At 37.5% G+C, this 18,573-nt stretch overlaps 1 protein-coding gene across 1 annotated transcript in view; it reads left to right on the plus strand.

The window, feature by feature from the left end:
* LOC137160227 (bifunctional heparan sulfate N-deacetylase/N-sulfotransferase 3) overlaps nucleotides 1–18,372 on the plus strand; it is a 127,924-nt gene extending 109,552 nt beyond the window's left edge. Inside the window, exons 8-15 of the mRNA XM_067558684.1 lie at nucleotides 616–798; nucleotides 3,199–3,295; nucleotides 4,154–4,277; nucleotides 6,378–6,552; nucleotides 8,863–9,033; nucleotides 13,389–13,498; nucleotides 16,645–16,747; nucleotides 18,004–18,372. Coding sequence (XP_067414785.1) covers nucleotides 616–798; nucleotides 3,199–3,295; nucleotides 4,154–4,277; nucleotides 6,378–6,552; nucleotides 8,863–9,033; nucleotides 13,389–13,498; nucleotides 16,645–16,747; nucleotides 18,004–18,123 — 1,083 coding nt within the window. The 3' untranslated portion in view covers nucleotides 18,124–18,372. The remainder of the gene's footprint in view (nucleotides 1–615; nucleotides 799–3,198; nucleotides 3,296–4,153; nucleotides 4,278–6,377; nucleotides 6,553–8,862; nucleotides 9,034–13,388; nucleotides 13,499–16,644; nucleotides 16,748–18,003) is intronic.
* The last annotated feature ends 201 nt before the right edge of the window (nucleotides 18,373–18,573 follow it).

An 18,573-nucleotide genomic window follows, 5' to 3' on the forward strand; every position in this document is an offset into this window, starting at 1 on the left:
TTCCCTCAAAGAGCTCACAATTTTGAAAACTATCCATCTCTTGTTTTTATATAGCACCATTGGTACAGTGTGGTGCTTTACAGGCACATAGGAAGATTAGTTCTCTACCTTAATAATGTACAGCTTAAATAATAACATTTGGATACAGTATCTATAACACTAAAGGTCTGATATCCTCTTGTTCTATAACATAGCCTCTCTTCCTTTAAAATAACATCAGATTTTTATTTGTTTGTTTCTAGCCCTTGCTGCATGCATATTTCACATTAAATTCACATTAAAAGGAACGAGTGTGCAATTTTTGCTATGACACTCCTGTGCCTAGCTTACACTGCTGTGAAAAAGTTTCTGTGAATATTCTACAATTCAGTAAAAGTATGGACCGCATTCTCACATTGAGTAGTACCTTACTGCATAAATGGTCCCTTTGATTTCAGTAAGTCCACTTGAGGAAAAACGTTCTGTTCAGTGAAACGAAGGGTGGTAAACTTATGTGAACAATACCTCTGAAGTTCTAAATGGAAGAAACATTCAAAAACAAACTTCCATATGGCTGGACTGCCACCTAGTGACACAATAAGAGAACATGTACTTCATTTTATTTTATTTTTAAAGATCAGCATCTTCATGACCCATTTGTCCAACTATGGGAATGACCGCCTGGGGTTATACACCTTTGTGAATCTGGCCAACTTTGTTCAGAGCTGGACCAACCTGAAATTGCAAACTCTGCCTCCAGTCCAGCTGGCTTACAAATACTTTGAGCTCTTTCCTGAGCAGAAGGACCCTCTCTGGCAGGTAGGATTATGAAAGAAGAGACGAACAGAGAATGTTTTTGTCTTATTTGTTTGTGAAGAATTTTGTTTTAACTTCCTAGCAGATAAAATGGTGATACTTAAAAGTCAGTTTCATAAATCACCTGCTGACATTTAAAGATTAAAGTAATTGTTTTCTCCACTCACTAGCAGATTGTCTTAATATGCATCTAAAAAGAGAACAAATTAAAGATGTTAGAAATTTGTTTAACTCATTTTATTGTTGACTGAACCTGATATTTGCAAATTCAGTAAAGACTTTATTGTGTAATTCCGCTAGTATGTTGGATTCTTCTGTAACTAACAGGAGTGAAGCAATTTAAACATGGTTTTAAAAAATAATTGATATTTTGCCATTAAGGAAATTGTATCTTTTGCCATGTACTGTATGAGAGAAGTCTATCCTACTAAATGGAGAGAGGATTAAGGCTCATTGGCACCTAGATATTATTATGACTGGCATACTAGAAATAGATTAGATAGATTAAAAAGTAATTCACAAAAAGGGTGGGAACTGGCCAAGGAAGAAATGTACCAATATTGGGCCTAATTTATTGATGGTATCAACTCCATTGACTTAATTATCCTTTATGTAAAAGTGAGCAAACTGAAAATATCAGGTGTGTGAATATTTCACTGCAGCCTGCACTGACCCTGGAAATGACATATACTCAGTGAATCGCCATGGTCACTGAAGATACAGAGAAACAACTGATGGTACTAGTGAACATTGCAACATTCCCGGTGCACAAAATTAGTGGTAGTTCAATTAATCCAGTGTAATATTTTCCTTTAGAGTTGAAATAATTACACATTAAAACTAAAGCTGCCCAAATATTGCAGAAAATTATTTCTGAATATTCATTCTGATGAATGAGTTCACTTTCAGTTTGATCATACCCATTTTTGGTTGGCTTGGCACAAATATACCTAAGGACAAGCTTTACTAAAACAAATATCCTCAAAAAGTGCATTTTAAACTTGAACACTCAAATGTTTTCCAACAATGGATTTTGAATTATATGCCTAATCAATAAGTGTGTACAATTAAAAATTTAAAACTTGAATACGTAGCTTGAAATTCATACTGCTGTTATTTAGTTACATAAAACAGCCAATCAAGAAAGAAAAACTATGCCATGTGACTTATGTAACAAACTCACAGAGCATGAATTTCAAAACTTTGCAGTGCACTGTACCTGAATGACTTGCAGATTTAGAATTATTTATTGAAAAAGATTGCTAATAATTTTGCACAAAAAGTACTGACAATGCTGCAGTTTTTTGCAAACAATTCACGTGAATATAACTAAGTTCCTTACCTTTTCTTTAAAACATTTGCACTAAATTGTAGCTGCTGCCAGTACATAGAGTGTTCCTATTCATTTTACAACAAATTATATTACCAGCATATTCCTTAGTTTTGCTGGCATAATCCAGAAGATTCATAAAAGAAAAAAGCCTAAAAAAAGTCTGATTTATCAGGTATATATTGCTAAGCAGCAGAATTAAGACCGATCTGCATACACAAGCAATATTAGGACTTTGTCATTTAATGCCAGCACCAGATGTCTGCTCATGCCAATATATGAAATTAGTAGGAAAATGAACCCTGGTTTGAAAATCTTTTTGCATGCTATTACACACCTGCATATTTTTTACTTTGAAGAGTGTGGTAGGCCAAGCATGTACTCTTCATGCCAGTTGGAGATGCACAGAAAAGTCAGGATACATACACATGAATGCAGAGAATCAAAATAAAGACTTAAAGCTGTAATCAGACCACTTATTCATTTTAAAACCTGCAGCCTATCTTAGGGTCTTACCTGTTATGTTAGGGTAAAAGAGAATGAATTGGCAATTAGGGAACCTCATTAGTGATTTAAGTACAATTCCATTTTTATGCAAGTGATCAAATTGCTCATTTTGAATGGTTCTTACATCTAAAGTACAATGGATCCAATTAATCCTGGGCATAATTCCACTGAATGCAAACATCAGGAATGGATTTGTCTGTTAAACCAATGTCAAACAGTGTCTGTTTTGAAGCTTGGATGGATATATACATAGAAGGAGATTACAGTGAAAACTACATTTTTTTAATATAGTTGCTTGAAAGTTTCTCTTCACATAGAGATGAATTAAGAGCACTAGATGCTGATTCTGTTGCATTGTAGATCTGGTGTAAATCCATTTACACCATTATAATTTAGATCAGAATTTGTCACACAGCACATAGCTATCCATAATAAAGGGGCAGATAACATTTCCTACTGCCATTTCTTGTAGGCTGATAGTTATTGGAGATTTATGTAAGTAGGACAAAAACTGAACAAATATAATTACAAATAAAATTCTCAGATACTGCTTTTGTCCCACTTAGAACCCCTGTGATGACAAGCGGCACAGAGATATCTGGTCTAAAGAAAAAACTTGTGATCGATTACCAAAATTCCTGGTTATAGGACCCCAGAAAACTGGTAAGAGTTTACTGCATTTTAATGCACCTGGTGATATGCAAATTCAGATTATTACAATAGTGAATTAGTTTTAGTCACTCAGAGCATTGTCTAAACCTTGATTATCTGATAGCATCTTTTATTCTGACATTATTTATGTTTAGTACAATAATGTAAATGATAAAAACAGGTATTACACAGTTTGACAATGTAGATGTAGTGGAGAGTGTTAACTTTTTCATAGGGTTTAACTGAGAAATGGTGTGATTAACAGTCTGCTGAAGTGGTGACAGAGAGATTGACAGGATTTTATCAGAGCTGAGGGAGGAACAGACAGTAATTTTTCAAAGCATCAAGCATCAACCTGTCCTACAGAAAAAGTGTGTCTTGCTTACAGCAACTCAATGTTATTCAGTGGAATTTACACTGCAAGTCAAGAAATCCCTACAGGATGGGTAGAATTGTAAGGCTGCGGAACTTTATTCATTAAATGTATAGTTGCTTCTCTTCTCTCTGATCAGAGAATGGCACATTTTAATATACTCCCCTCATATGCTACAAGCCACCTACTGTTAATATATCTAACAAGAGGGCTGGAGTTTGTCAATCTTTTTTGTGAGATGTCAGCACAGATACAATAATTTGTTTTTAAAATCAAGTTTTAGATGCTTCATCAACAGTGATGCTCCCATATTCGGTGTTAACTACAAATTTCTTTAAATGTTTTTGCTTAAGAAATAGAGGGCCAGGATTTCAACTAGTGTAAATCAGCACAGAATCACTGAAGTCAATGGAGCTATGCCAGTTTACACCAGATGACAATCTGGCCGACAGAATATATATGCTTTGTTAATCTTTGGCCTTTCATCCTATTTTCAGGTACCACAGCTTTGTATTTGTTCCTGATTATGCATCCTTCAATCATTAGTAACTCCCCCAGCCCAAAAACCTTTGAGGAGGTACAGTTCTTTAATAGAAATAACTACCACAGGGGGATTGATTGGTAAGATGGGTTATTAGTATAAATATAAAAGTTTATGTATGCACACAATACAAAAATGGCATTACTCTTGGTAATACATGTATACACTGTTTTAAAATGACTACTACTGCCTTTATAAAATGATATTTAAATGCACATAAATAAATTATGGGAATCTCAGTCAAAAATACAGTAAATGCCTAAGATATTTATCTTCTTTCTAATACAGCACACAAAGAGATATCTGTTCTCAACTTGAGGCAAAATGAATTAATCTTAATTAAAATTACATGTATGTCTCAAGATGTTAGTATACACAGAGTGTGAATAACAGAAAAGGGAAAGCAATGTGTGTTTCTTAATTATACATCTCTTTAAGGATGAGATTCCCATACATTTCTCTGGCAGGTGCTTTATTTCCTATTTGCACGTTTTTGAAGCTATGACAATAAAAATAATATTGTAATTTGAGTATAAAATAGCATGATTAATGTTTCAGGTTGAATATCTAATTTCTAAAATACTGAAAAGAGAAATCTAATGAAAATTTCAGCCACGAGCAGTTTGTTCTTGTCTTTAAATGTAAATTAGAGTTTTGCCAGTCAGTTAGGGGGAGAAATGCTTTTTTAAAGTATTTTCAAGAATCAAGTAATGAGGAAAATGGTCAATAGTCAATAATGCAGTAAATCAGAGTAAGTGAAGGGAAAGCTCATCATTACTACCTTATTCCCTATAGTTTACCCAAGAAGTTACCAAAGATCTCTACAAAGACACATTTGTTTGGTCTTGTTTTCAAAAAGTGCTGCAGGGTAAGATGTTCAAAGGTGAAAACCAATAATGCAGTGCATTAAGCAAGGAGTACCAATAAAAAATTCTTGATATTTAGTCTTATTTACTCCCTGGTACCAGGGAAGCCAGTTACTGCCTTAGACTTTGTATTCACCAATAAAATTAACAGTGTGAAGGCTGTTCTATGTTCCAAATGAAGAAAATTCACATACAATTTGTTTTAAGATGTATGGTTTCCATAGTGTTATAATTGTTGCAGCGGATTCTTATTACAAAGTTCAGTGGGTCAGCATTCATTATTGACTGTGAGAAGTCAGTCTGATGGGTCGAAAAGAAGAGAGCTGACAACTATGAAATCTACTGACTATCCACCAACCACTGTGCAGACTCAGCTATTTTATGAAACTGTTTTTTATATTTATATCAGGTGAAATTCACCCCTGTGCAGAGGGCCATCACAAGATCTGTGCAGTGGGGTATATTTTAACCATTGCAGGCAATCCACTCTGCAAAGGTTACTATCTATAGTATTTTATGTTGTTAACAATGAGAGGTAAAAAGAAAAACCACAAAGACCAAAATTTGCCAAGTTCCCTTCCCCACCCCTCAAAAACAGTGAAAAAAAGTATGTTGGTTGTGGATAGACAAGCCTGATGATAATATAACAGTTTGTTGGCAACTAACTAGAATAATATAACTGGTGGGGGAGAAGCTAAACAAACTAAAAAACAGCCTGCTTTGTTTCTACAAAATTGTATTCAAAGAATAATAATTCAGAGGTGCGTCACTGCTTGGAGGACTCTTGCGTGAAGAGGTAGTGAGGTTTTCTTGCTAAGTCTTCAAGTAACATCTTCATGTTAGCCAACTTTTGCAAGATTTGATAACAGGAATTCTGATTCTGAATATTATTTTCTTATGATATTCTGCTGTGCTGTAACTGAAATGACATCCTGTGCTGTTATATGAATAATAAAGCACATTTTTATGAATAGCTAGCAGTGGGCCAAATTCACAAGTTTTTATTCTATTTTTACTCAGTCTTTACTATTGATTTTGATGAGAGTTTTGCCTAAGTAACAACTCAGTTATGAGTGAGTACTTCAGGGACTGACCCATTAATTCTAATGTGATAAATTGTTTGACACCTGTAACATTTTCTTCTCACTACAAAAAACAAGGCCTTTTTTTTTCTAGGATGTTTTTACTTGTCAATGACTGTGTCTGTTACTTTTATGGATTATTCACTAATATATTTAACATAATCGTCCACCCTTCTTGATTTAGTGTATGCAAGACTTTTGAGTAATTCTGAGGATAGTGTTCCTTTTCTAGGTATATGGATTTCTTCCCTGTACCATCCAATGTCACCACAGACTTTCTCTTTGAGAAAAGTGCCAACTACTTCCATTCTGAGGAAGCTCCGAAACGAGCAGCTTCCCTGATCCCCAAGGCCAAGATCATCACTATTCTCATCGACCCTTCAGATCGGGCATACTCCTGGTATCAGGTAGGGACTTCGAAGAATGCCCTCAGGTTCTGGTTGAATATGTATAAAACAGTTTTTACCTGGGATCCTCTCAATATATTGTAATTAAATACTAAAAAGCAAAGTTAAGCCTTTATTTGAAAACCAAATAATCACCCAACAATTACCTATGAGTACAGAAAAGGCTGCTTATATATATATAAACTTGATAATCCACTCTTTTAAAATATATAAAACCAAAGGCCATATTTTCAAAACTCTGGCTGTAATGAGTGCATGCAAAAAATGTGCTTGTGTGAATAACTGCATGTAAAGAACATGCATTTACACAACTAATAGTGCATGTCAATACTATGCATGACACAGTTGCCCAATTTGTGCTTCCAAATGTCTGTATGTATATGCAGTTACTCATGGCCTCAGTTTTTTGCAAACACAGAATAGGGTCTGAATTTTGATAAAGGTTAACTTTTTAAACATTTGTTAAACTGACTATAATAAAGGAACATATGGGCACAAATAGGCCTACATTATAACCAAGTTGATATACACATCAGGCTTGAACGCATAACAGTTGCACATCTCAGATTGATAAAGAAATTAAAACACAAATAGACTCAGAAATATTTCATCATCCACTGGAAAAAATTAGTTAAGTAGCAGTTAAAATAAAACTTACAACTTAAATCTAATATCACCATCAATTTTTTTTTAATTACATACAATAAAGATTAGCACTGTATTTTACCTCTGTGTTCAATCAATGCTACTGAAGCACCACTCATGCTACCACTCTTTGGTATCATAACAAACAAGTCCAGGTTAATGTTGAAGGGGAACTTTGCATATCTTAAATTTAAATAGGTTCCCCAAATGTAATTCACAGTGAGTTGACAAAACAATAGTAAATGCCAGTACAGTTCACAAGAACATGGACCTATCTCCAGATGGCCAGTGGGAATATAGTTTAATCTGAAGCAGAGAAGTGACATCAAACAAGGTTTTAAAGGGTCACGGTAGGTTGTGGTACTGGTGGTCAATGCAGTTAGTTCAAGCTTGTTAAGATTATAGGTCTGCTTTACTACTAATAATAATAACAGCAGCAGTCTGTGGACAAAATTTCTTTCTTAGTAAAGCCCTACATCTCACTGTAAATTATTCCATAACTACGGTACATTCCTTCATCATGCAAGTTTGTACCTGGTTTTTTGATTCATGAAATAGTAAATACAATTATTTTATCTATCTATCTATCTATCTATCTACTAAAGTATTTCTATAATGCCTATCACCATGGCATCTAGTTACATACATGGGGTATTTGAAACAGTAGGATCTGTCCAGAATGGACAAGCATGTGTCCATCCTATTCTTAATTGTTGGCTCTTATTTCAAAAAGTCCCTTTCTTCTGGTCTTCTGACTACAATGGGAATTTGACAAAATAATAAGTAAGTAGAAACTGAATAAGGACCTCAGAATCTACATTATCTATAATAATTGATTTTATGGATTTTCTTTTGTTCCCATAAGTAGAAGTTATCTATCTGATAATCATCTGCATTCACCATTGCAATAAGTGTGAGCTTTGCTGGAGTAAGATCTGAATATAAACTATGTAAGGACTTCAATATTTGGTCACATAAATAGAGGTTCACCATATTTGAGTTCATTATCCAGGATTCATTTGTCCATAAGCTGCCATTTCATTAAATGAAAATGTGTTTAGTTTGCTATTGCTAATACCAGTCAGGACTTTTGATCATTTATAGTGGTGTTAGTCTTACCTTCTCCACAACTTACCTAATATAGATCAAGGATTTTCAACTGAAATTCACTTCTAATGTAATTTAATCTGTCACAGCCAGGTACTTTAGACCAGTGGTTCTTGACCTTTTTTTCCCCGAGTGCCACTCGGGCCAGGTACAGTCAGGTCAAGTACCACTTGACCTGACTGTACCCGACCCGAGTACCACTCGGGAAAAAAAGGGGGGGGACTTGTGGTGGGGTTTCGCGGCAGCGGCGGAGAGGGATTGGCGGCGGGGAGAGACTTGCCGCGGCTTGCATGGGGGAAGCAATGCCCGCCGCCGAAACCCTTCCGCTGTTTGCCCATTTTCGGCGGCAAAGTTTCGCAAGAGGAGGGTGGGGAGCGGATTCGGCGGCTCGGTACAGCTCGCGTACCACCCAGCCTTCTCATAAGTACTACCTGTGGTACACGTAGCACCGATTGAGAACTGCTGCTTTAGACCATTGCCCACATATATTCTGTCCCATTTCCATGACTCTGGACTTCGGTGTCCATGATGTTCCTGTAACTTATTTTACTTTTACAGCATCAGCGATCTCATGAAGACCCTGCAGCTCTAAAATTTAGCTTCTATCAGGTGATCACAGCTGGACCTCGAGCTCCATCAGAGCTTAGAGCTCTACAGAAGAGATGCCTAGTACCTGGATGGTATGCCACCCATATAGAAAGATGGCTAACTTACTTCCCACCTTATCAGGTAAATAGAATGTAACATTGTACCCTATTTTATATGTATTTGATATCTTAGATTATTCCCTTTTCTGAAGTCTTCTTTACTGATTATTACTATTCATGGATTTATATCAGTGTGTGATTTGGGGTACTGATTATCAAAACCATATTCTGATTGGTTGGCTGGGCCTTCTGGTGATGTCACAGCCATGCACCAATTCCTGGGACTGCACAACTGGGGTTTCATCAACAAAAAGCAACAGGAACAGCAACTTTGGGGTTTTCATTGTCTCAGAGCTGAGGAAATGAACTGAGGAAACTTCAGCACTGCTGCTCCTTGCCCCCTCTTGCACATTGAACTGCCTTTAACATTGAGTTGTCTTCTTTTTTGTTTTAAATTGTCACTTTCTGGCTCTCTACTGGCTGTACTGGTGAACCTGTCAGAAAACAGAATGGCAAACTCAATGCTTCATAGTGCATCAAGCAACAACCACTTGATAGCCTATCAGGGTTTCCAGCTAAAAGCATTGATGGGAAACCAAGTGTGTCATGATAAATTACTGGGATGGTGCTGTGTAATGCTTCTGCACTGTGCAGCATCAAAGCCTTTGCCAGCATCATGGAGCGTCAATGCATTAACTATACCTCTGATAGGCGCAGAGGAGATTTACTGCACTGAACACTGAAGACTCAAGGATATAGAGGCTTGAATGTCTGGAATTGGGAATGATACTCAGATAAATAAAGACATAGGGCCCATTAGTCCTTAAGTGTTTCTTTGTCTTCACCTCCTCATGATCACAGTGATCCTTCCATGAGCTAATCCTTACACTGCTGGGAACTGATTACACTGGGAACAGCATCACATGACCCATGTCTTGTTGATGGGCTTTGCTTCTGGTGTTGAAATTTCTGAGCGTGGACATTCTGTGAAGCACTATTCCCAGCACAACTTGTTTGGAGGAGAGAAGTTATCCAGAGTCTGCAATTTCTGTTTTCCCATGGTGTGAACAAGGAAGCTCTGATATACCTGGCTGGTGATATTGTCTACTTGTTCCTTTAGGATCCAAATTTGCAGAGTCCATAGGATACACAATTGTGTGACACCAGCATACTGATATGATACTCTGTGCTCTGTGTTTAAATTTGATCTCTACAAAGGTCTCATGTATTGAACGGTATGCATTCTAGGACAAATCCTTGAGGGATTATTTCATATCCCTAATTAATTTATTTTATTTAATTTAATTATTTCATATCCCTAAGTGAAAACAAACAATTGTCTCTCCCCACGGATTGACTCCTTGCTTCTGTGTAAACATATCAGCAATGAACCGTACTTGCCAAGGCAACAAGACACGGTCAGTCATATCCAAATTTGCTATGGAGTCCAGCATGATTAAAATGGTTATCTGAAGGAGATCTAAAATCAGCAAGTGAGCACAAAATTTAGCCTTAGATGCAAAGAAAGATTGGAATCTACCCAGCATATCTCAACTGGACTAAATATATGTAGCTTATAGGGGGTAGTATATAAGTAGTATAAGTAAGTAATAAGTATATAAGTAGTATCTTACATGTTGAATTAATATGAGGTCCAATATTGACCTACCTATGAACTAATATGTAAGTGATGTTCTTTCATATCTTTATTGTTGATATTTTGTTTACCCATGTTATCTGTAATTTTGATGTCAGGATGTTCTTTTATTAATGAATTAAAAATTGTTTTTATGATTGTTTTTCAGCACTCTGAGCACTTTGTGTGAGAGGGCACCTTATAAATAAAATTAATACGTATTAATTATTATTATTATTTATTATAGTCAAACATAGGTAGTACAGGTAGCAACACATATAGTTAAGATTAACTGATAGTTTCCATTATAATAATAATAATACCTACCTCTTACATAGTGCTTTTCATCTATAGATCTCAAAGCACTTTACAAACCCTGTTTTCAGTTATTTTGAGCTTTGCCAAAATTTAACCACTTGGGATGAAATTTTCTATGTCAGGCATCTGTGTCAGACTTGATTTTGAGGAAAATTTCAGCAAAAAGGATTTAGTTATTTATCGCAACAAGATCAGGCAAAAATACATTGGTTTACCCAGAATTAAAAAATTCTTACAACCAGTTTGTTAAGAAGCTCTAGTGTCTCATAATTTGGTTCAGGGACTTGATAGAGAAGTCACCCTGGTGCCAGGGATGTGCCTTTTGCCAACTCTGGGAAAATCTACACAAATTTCACCAAGCTTTGAGCCTCTGGAAATTTCCATTCACACATGTGCAGTAGAGACTCTGAACTGAGCCATGCTCCCTCTCAGGGCTGCAAGGGGCTGAGCAGGACTTTCTCTGCAATTGCTGCTCCTGACAGATAGGGGCTGCTGAAGTGCTAGGCACAGAAACTGAGTGGAGGAGAAAATCAGTCTATCCCAGTGGTTCTCAACCTATTTACCATTGTGGGCCACATATGCAGCTCTCTGTGTGTGTTATGTGGGCCACATCCACACAATATATATGCTGTGTGCTTATTGGGCCACGAGCAGCCCGTGGGCCGTAGGTTGAGAACCATTGGTATCCTGTTCTCTCACTGACCCCACTGCTGGCATCTGAACACCAATAAGGAAAATGAAGAGAGAGGCCTGAGGGCGGGGCAAAGGATAAACTGGGACAAGGGACAAAAAGGGGAGGGACTAGGATGAGGAATTGATTGGGAGGACTGGGATGGGGCATGGAGGAATAGGGGGGGGAGACTGAGCCTGAAACTGGGGCAGACTGGAGGGACCCAGGCACAGAATCAATCAGGGCATGCATGAGACAGACAGAAAAAATTGCTAGTAGAGTACAGTTCCTTCAGAATCTGGTATAGACTACAGGACTCCTAAGAGCTTCTCTGTACAAACACTTAGTTTGCGGCAAGCTGAGTTGTAAATCTTACCCCCACATTAGCCTGCCATGCACTGCGTGTCTGTATGGACCTTGCTGCCTCTCATTTAAAGTTTCATAGTGCACTTTGATCTATTCCTATTTCAAAGCAGGGTGGATCAAAGCGAACTAGGGAACTCTTAGTACACGGCAGCAATGTTCATCTGGATAGTGTGCGGCTGGCTAATGCGAGGTAGAATTACAGCACAGCTTGCCGTAAACTAAGTTTTTGTTTGAGTAGCCACAAGGCTTAACATTTCTCAGCTGTCAGCAAATAGCTGTGAAACCCACTCACAAAATGTGTGTCTCTTATCCTTGTAGAGATGTTCATATGGAGGATGTAGCACAACCTGCTACATCACTGTTAGCTCAAGTGAGAGAGGTCTGTGTTGTGGGAATCAGTATGATTCTGCATGATGGAATTTCTGTTTTTCAGTTTGCTTTTTAAAAACCTGGGAAATTACGTACAAAACACTACAGTAAAAGGTTGCAAGTCTAGCACTTAGAAGTGAGGAAATGCCAGAATTAAGTTTGACCGTGCAACTAATTCGGTCCTCTGTACATAGGAATTATGATACAATCTTTAATTATGTGAACACATGCTGGTTTTTCCACACAACCCCTGCCTCACTCAGTTCTTTTGTTCACTCACCAGTCACTCTCCTCCCCAGGCCCAGTTTATTCAGCCAGCTCCACTAAATCAAAAAGCAGGTCATGATCAGAAATAGAGAGTAGCAGGAAATTTATGTGCAACATGCTGTACTTCACATGTGATGGCAAACCCTGCTAGAAAAAAAAGGTCTTAGAAAGACTAGTTGTTAGTGAACCAGTTCTGCGGCCATAAAAAGCTGCTATTCCACAGGGAAAATGACTAGTTGTCCAACAGCCAATCTAGGCCTGAAGATTAATCATCTCCCCTCCACTGTGCACTACAGCTGCTTCAGCTCCCACTGTTCAACTGCGGTGGATCTTGGGCACAAGAAGCAACTAGTGTGTGGCAAAGGCTCAGGGAGCTTCAGTTCCTTCTTTAGCAGTGAGAATAACTGTCAATGAATTGACTGATACTCTGCAAAAAGAGCACACATATGTCTCAGAATATCTTCTTTTCATTTTTTTCCAAATATATTAGCTTGCATTTTGCATTTTGCCAGGATGAATCTCCTTTAATTTCCTGCTGAGATTTCTAATCTCTCTAGGTCCTTCAGCATTATTTCACTGTCCTCAGTGGTGCTCACAACAGCTTCCAATCTTATATCATTTCAGAATTAATTAGTGTGCCATTTACCCTTCTCCCAGATCATTAATGATGACGATAAATAATACCAGACCTATTACCATTCCCTGGGGCACTTCTCTTTCTCTTAATGAATGAGCTTGACATAGGTGAAGGTTTTTGTTTGAAGCATGAAATATAATGAATTTTAAATACAGATTATTTTATTTTTTGCAGTTGCTAATTATTGATGGACAGCAGCTGAGAACTGACCCAGCTACTGTGATGGATGAAGTGCAAAAGTTTCTCGGAGTCTCTCCTCATTATAATTACTCTGAAGCCCTAACGTGAGTTAATTCATAATTAATGTAATAGAATATTAGCCATGGAGTGATTTAAAAGGAAATAATTGTGCAACTGTAGTTTTGTGCAGAGTCTGCATAGAATGGGTTGCAATATTCTCTGTAAATTATAATTTGCATTTATTCATTGAATTGTTGTACATGCAAATGTATTGTGTGTGTGTGTGTGTATCCACACTTTGTGTACACACACACACATAATGTATCCGAAGGGAAACAGGTGACCAGCTCCAAATAACACAAACAACAAAACCTAACCAAAAAAGGAGGGACAGGACTACATAGGAATTAATTATGTTGACACATAAATATGACTAGTACAGAGATGGACACTTGACAGACAAAACAAGTATTGGTTTGTGAACATTGAGTTTAGATTTTGGGTGGATAAAAGAAAGGGATGGCTTTCCATCTCTTTCTTCAGCAGCAAAAGATTCACCATGCATAAACAGAAAGGACAGAAGGCTGATTTTCCTTTACACTCAACATCAGTTGCAGGAGATTCAACAATATCAGTGTCAGGAATGTAAAATCCATTCTCTGTATAATAAACACCCATGTACACAAATCCTTTGGATTCAGACATTTAGATTCACTTGCCCTTAAAATAAGATTGATAACCTTAGGCTGCTCATTTGAATGTGAGCCCATTGTCTGTTTTTATAAGAAGCTCTCAGAAAAGAATTCTTTTCTTTCCTAGACATTTCTTTATTTAATGCTTTCAGACAGTTGTGCTCTGTTCCTTTTTGTGGAGTATGTACCAAAACAGATTTTATCTTTCATGAGATAAAGTCAACTGCATTGTAAAGACATAATGGACCCAATTCATCCCGGGAAGTAACTCAGTTGAAAGCTCCGTTTCTTTGTACACCAGAGACCTTGACCTGGATGCTGTGAATTATTATTCTGCATCTAATTCTGCAGCAGGCTGTCCTTCATGTTTACCCTTTGACACAGATAAACGTTCATTTAAGATAATGGAGATTCAGACAACTTTTTCCATTACAGAAACTCTGGCCCCAATTCATCCCTGTGTAGCTCCATTTAAATCAGTTTAGTTATACCAGTAATGAATTTGGCCCTCTAATATATATAAGGTAGAAAATTCCCATCTCTGCTTGTACCTACAAAATTACACTAGTATAATGTGAAATAAAAATATAGGTTATTTATCCAATGAACTCAAAGCATTTTACATCCTTTAATTAAGCTTCAAAAAGTAAATATTAGGTACCCAGTTTACATAGGGTTAGAGTGAAGCACTGAGAAGTGAATGGTAGACTAGTAATTGTAGACTCTGATACTATAGCGATGGACATTGTATAAAAACAAACACTTGCTTAAGGGCATACTAGTCAGTGACAAAACCAGAAGAACCCAGGCATGCCAGTTGTCAGTCTTCTGCTCCACCCACTAGAAGTTATTTTCTAGCCATAGTTTGAAGTTGATAAATTTATCCTTAAAACAAGTTGGCTAGCAATACTGGTATTTCAATCATGCAATTAAATGTATTGGACATACCAGTCTTTATATTAACTATATGCTTTGTATGATGATATCATTTTTATATTATGATTTGTCATGAATTCATACTATCCAAATATGTGACTCTATTGTCATGTGAGAGGATGTTCATGTACATTAATTGTCTCGCATCACCATTTTTTCACATAACAGCTTTTAATTAACTATGTAGGAACATACTGCACAAATGATACTTATACAAATGCTGTCTCACAGAGTCAATTTCAAATGTCTCAGTTCTCTAGTATAGATCCAGCTTATGATTTCCCCACTCCTGGCCAGCTCTACATCCCATGACAGTGGATTGTGGGTTCCTTCCATCCACATGCACTACACTGACCATCTCCAGGAAGTCAGGGTGGAGTACAACCATTTTATGCAGCAATCAGAGGCAACTGTACCCCATACAGATACATAAACTGAGCCAAAGATCTGGCCCTAAGTCAAACAAAGTCAGTAAATGGACTTCATTTATTTCTCTGGGGTGCCGGTGGGCAAGGGCAGAAGCCCAGCAAATCTGAGCAGGGGCAGACACCACCTCTTGGACTTCAGACTGTAAGTGCCCACATGTGGGCAGGGGGAAGAAAAACAGGACTCCCACTGGAGAGCCAGCCCTCAGGAGGAGACTCTCTTCCCCACAACGGTAATCATCACAATCCCCTGAACCCAAGTGTTTGTCATCATCAAATTCTGTTTTCTTCAGTTTAAACAATGGCCGTTCATCTTCCCTACTGTTTGGTTGTTTATTCTATTCTCACACAGCCCCATCACTGCCAGCCTCATTCTTTCTGCTTTCCATGCTCCTCAACAGACTTTGCTCCCTCTTCACTTCATTCTTTCTTCTTCCTGTCACCCCTTTCTTTTCTTCATGCACAGTCTCCCCTGTCCTCTCCTTTTCCTTCAGCCTTGCTCCTATTAACTTACCCCATCCAGTCTTTCTCCTTTCCATATTCACCATAATATAGTCAAAGAGAACAAACTTTGGAACTACTGTGACATTTCCCAACCAACACACCAATCATCCTGGGCCTGACTCTGCCACCCTTATTCACAGGGAATAATACCTTTCTCTGGAAGTAGTCACATAGATTTCCATGGAACTAATGGACAAATAAAGTACTACTCAGAATGAGTAATGGTTGCAGAAGTTGACTCTTAGCTTGTAGGTTGTATCCCTTTTTCTCACCCTGTCTGTCTTGTCTATTTAGATTGTAAACTCTTCAAGACAAAGATTGTGCCTTATGTGTTTGTAGAGCCCCCAGTGTAATGGGGCCCCAATCCTGTACGGTGTCTTTGGGTGCTTCTGCAGTATAAATATTAACTATCAATAAGATGAAATGGGGTCTAGCGGTGTCTATATACAATGGACTCTGTGCTCAGTTACGCATGTCCTAGGAATGCATAGGGGATAGCTAACTAGCCTGTTATTCTTTCTTCCAAACAAAAGCATAATTTCCATTAGTGTTAATGGCTGTTCTGCCTGAACAACAAGGGGAAAATGGACCCAAAATATTAAGTTGCTGAAGTGATTAAAAAAAACCTTGAAGATAGTGGGAGCATATTTGACCTGTTTGCTGAATTGAAAGTGTACAAAATATTCATTTCAGGTTTGATTCACATAAAGGTTTCTGGTGTCAACTCCTGGAAGAAGGAAAAACCAAGTGTCTTGGAAAGAGCAAAGGCAGAAAATACCCTCCTATGGATTCAGAGGTAAACCATTATTCTTCTGAGACAATATAGCATTTGAATGGCTTGCATGAGTGCCTCACTCACACATGTGGGACACTCCATTGACAAAATTATAACAAGAACAAGAAGATAAAATTAACAAACTGTAGTTTATTTGCACTGACTCTCCCTACAGACGAAGCCTTTCTGATACCATGAACCACATGATCATTTTTCAGCCTTTGTGAAAAGGGTGAGCATAAAGGCCAAGATGTCTCCAAATTAACCTACCCTGAAATTGTTTTTTAAACATTTTCTTCATATTGAGAAGCCTAGTAGCTCTCAAAACACTGTAACATAGTTAAAATCCCAGCTCCTCGGCTGAGTGACCCTCATCAGCAACAAGCTCAAAACACTTGGTTTGTTGCAGTCGTGGTCAGATGTATAAATGTGGTGCTGTCCTCTGTTCTTCCAGTCTATTTCATTCTTGAATTGTCAGCCTATTAACTGTTACACATGCTGTCATGGCAATTCATTTATAAGATCAATTAATTTTGGTGTCCATCAATTTTGTAAATATTCCTTCAGAAATGTTCAGATAAAGTCACCTTCATAAGCCTGATAGCTGAGGGCCATACTCAGGCCCTGAGCAACCTCCCTCTTCCACACAGAGAGGAGGAGGAAATCTCAGCAAACATTTGGAGCCTCTGTTTTCACTCTGGCTTTCTCAAACTGAACTCCCACTTAGCTTAGTCTGAGTGAAACCTGGATGAAGAGCTCCAGGTTTGGCCAGTAGTAAGTAATGTTGTAGCATGTAGGCCTGATTTTCTTCTCATGCTGGTATAAATCAGGAGTAACTCTAGTAAGAGGAGAATCAGCATCTGTGGGGGGGGTTTATGTTTGCCAATTCTAAACACCTCTGAAAATGTAAATACCGAATGACAAACCCACAAATACTATAGGGTTATATTCTGCTCTCAGTTTCATTGATGTAAACTCAGAGCAGCTTATTGACTCCCGAGTTACACTGGATCTGTACAGCTGTATCTGAGATCAGAGTCTGATCAGTTTCTTTGGTTTTGATGGACATTTTGAAAATTAACTGTATATCTACTAAAATAATCTTCTGCAGCTCATCTGCTAAATAGTGTACAGATGATATATGCAATAATACAAATAATAGGAGAAAGTATTCATCACATGGCATAGTTAGATACAGGTAAAACAAACTGCAAAATCCATAGCAACTACGGTACAATATTTTACTAAATAAAAATGTCTACTTTTATGTCCATCAGTGCAGGGCATTTCTGTCAAGCTACTACAGAGATCACAATGTGGAACTGTCAAAACTCCTGCACAAATTGGGACAACCCCTGCCATCATGGCTGAGACAGGAACTACAGAAAGTAAGATAGCATTGAAAGAAAGCTTCTAGAAATTTCTCTTCCACACTTCAGTCATCTTACCTAAAGCCTTCAATAGCTACCAGAAGGCGGTTGTAAAATATACCTCTTCAAAAGAGAATAACAGAAGGAAGTTCTTTCCATATGCTGGCATGTGGATTGTGAAAATGTTTGTGTCTCTTAGAACTCTGGGAGCCTGCAAGCTTTCTCTTCACCATTTCTGGGCCTGTGGAATTATTGTAAACTCCTGTGCACACACATGGAAGTCAACAGCAACTGGTATAAGCTTTAAAAGCAAAGCTACACAACAGTCCAAATTCATATTAAATATTTACACTTTTATATATGAACTTAGGAGTATTGTGTCTCATGTATGTTTTGTAGCCAATTGTTTGCCTGCTCATTGTTTTTCATACTTTTTGATTATTATGATGAGTCTTATACAAAACAAAACAAAAAAAA

Source organism: Emydura macquarii, unplaced genomic scaffold, assembly GCF_026122565.2.
Source record: "Emydura macquarii macquarii isolate MOO-44397 ecotype Brisbane River unplaced genomic scaffold, CSIRO-AGI_Emac_v2 contig_2171, whole genome shotgun sequence".
Classification (NCBI taxonomy): Eukaryota; Metazoa; Chordata; order Testudines; family Chelidae; genus Emydura; species Emydura macquarii.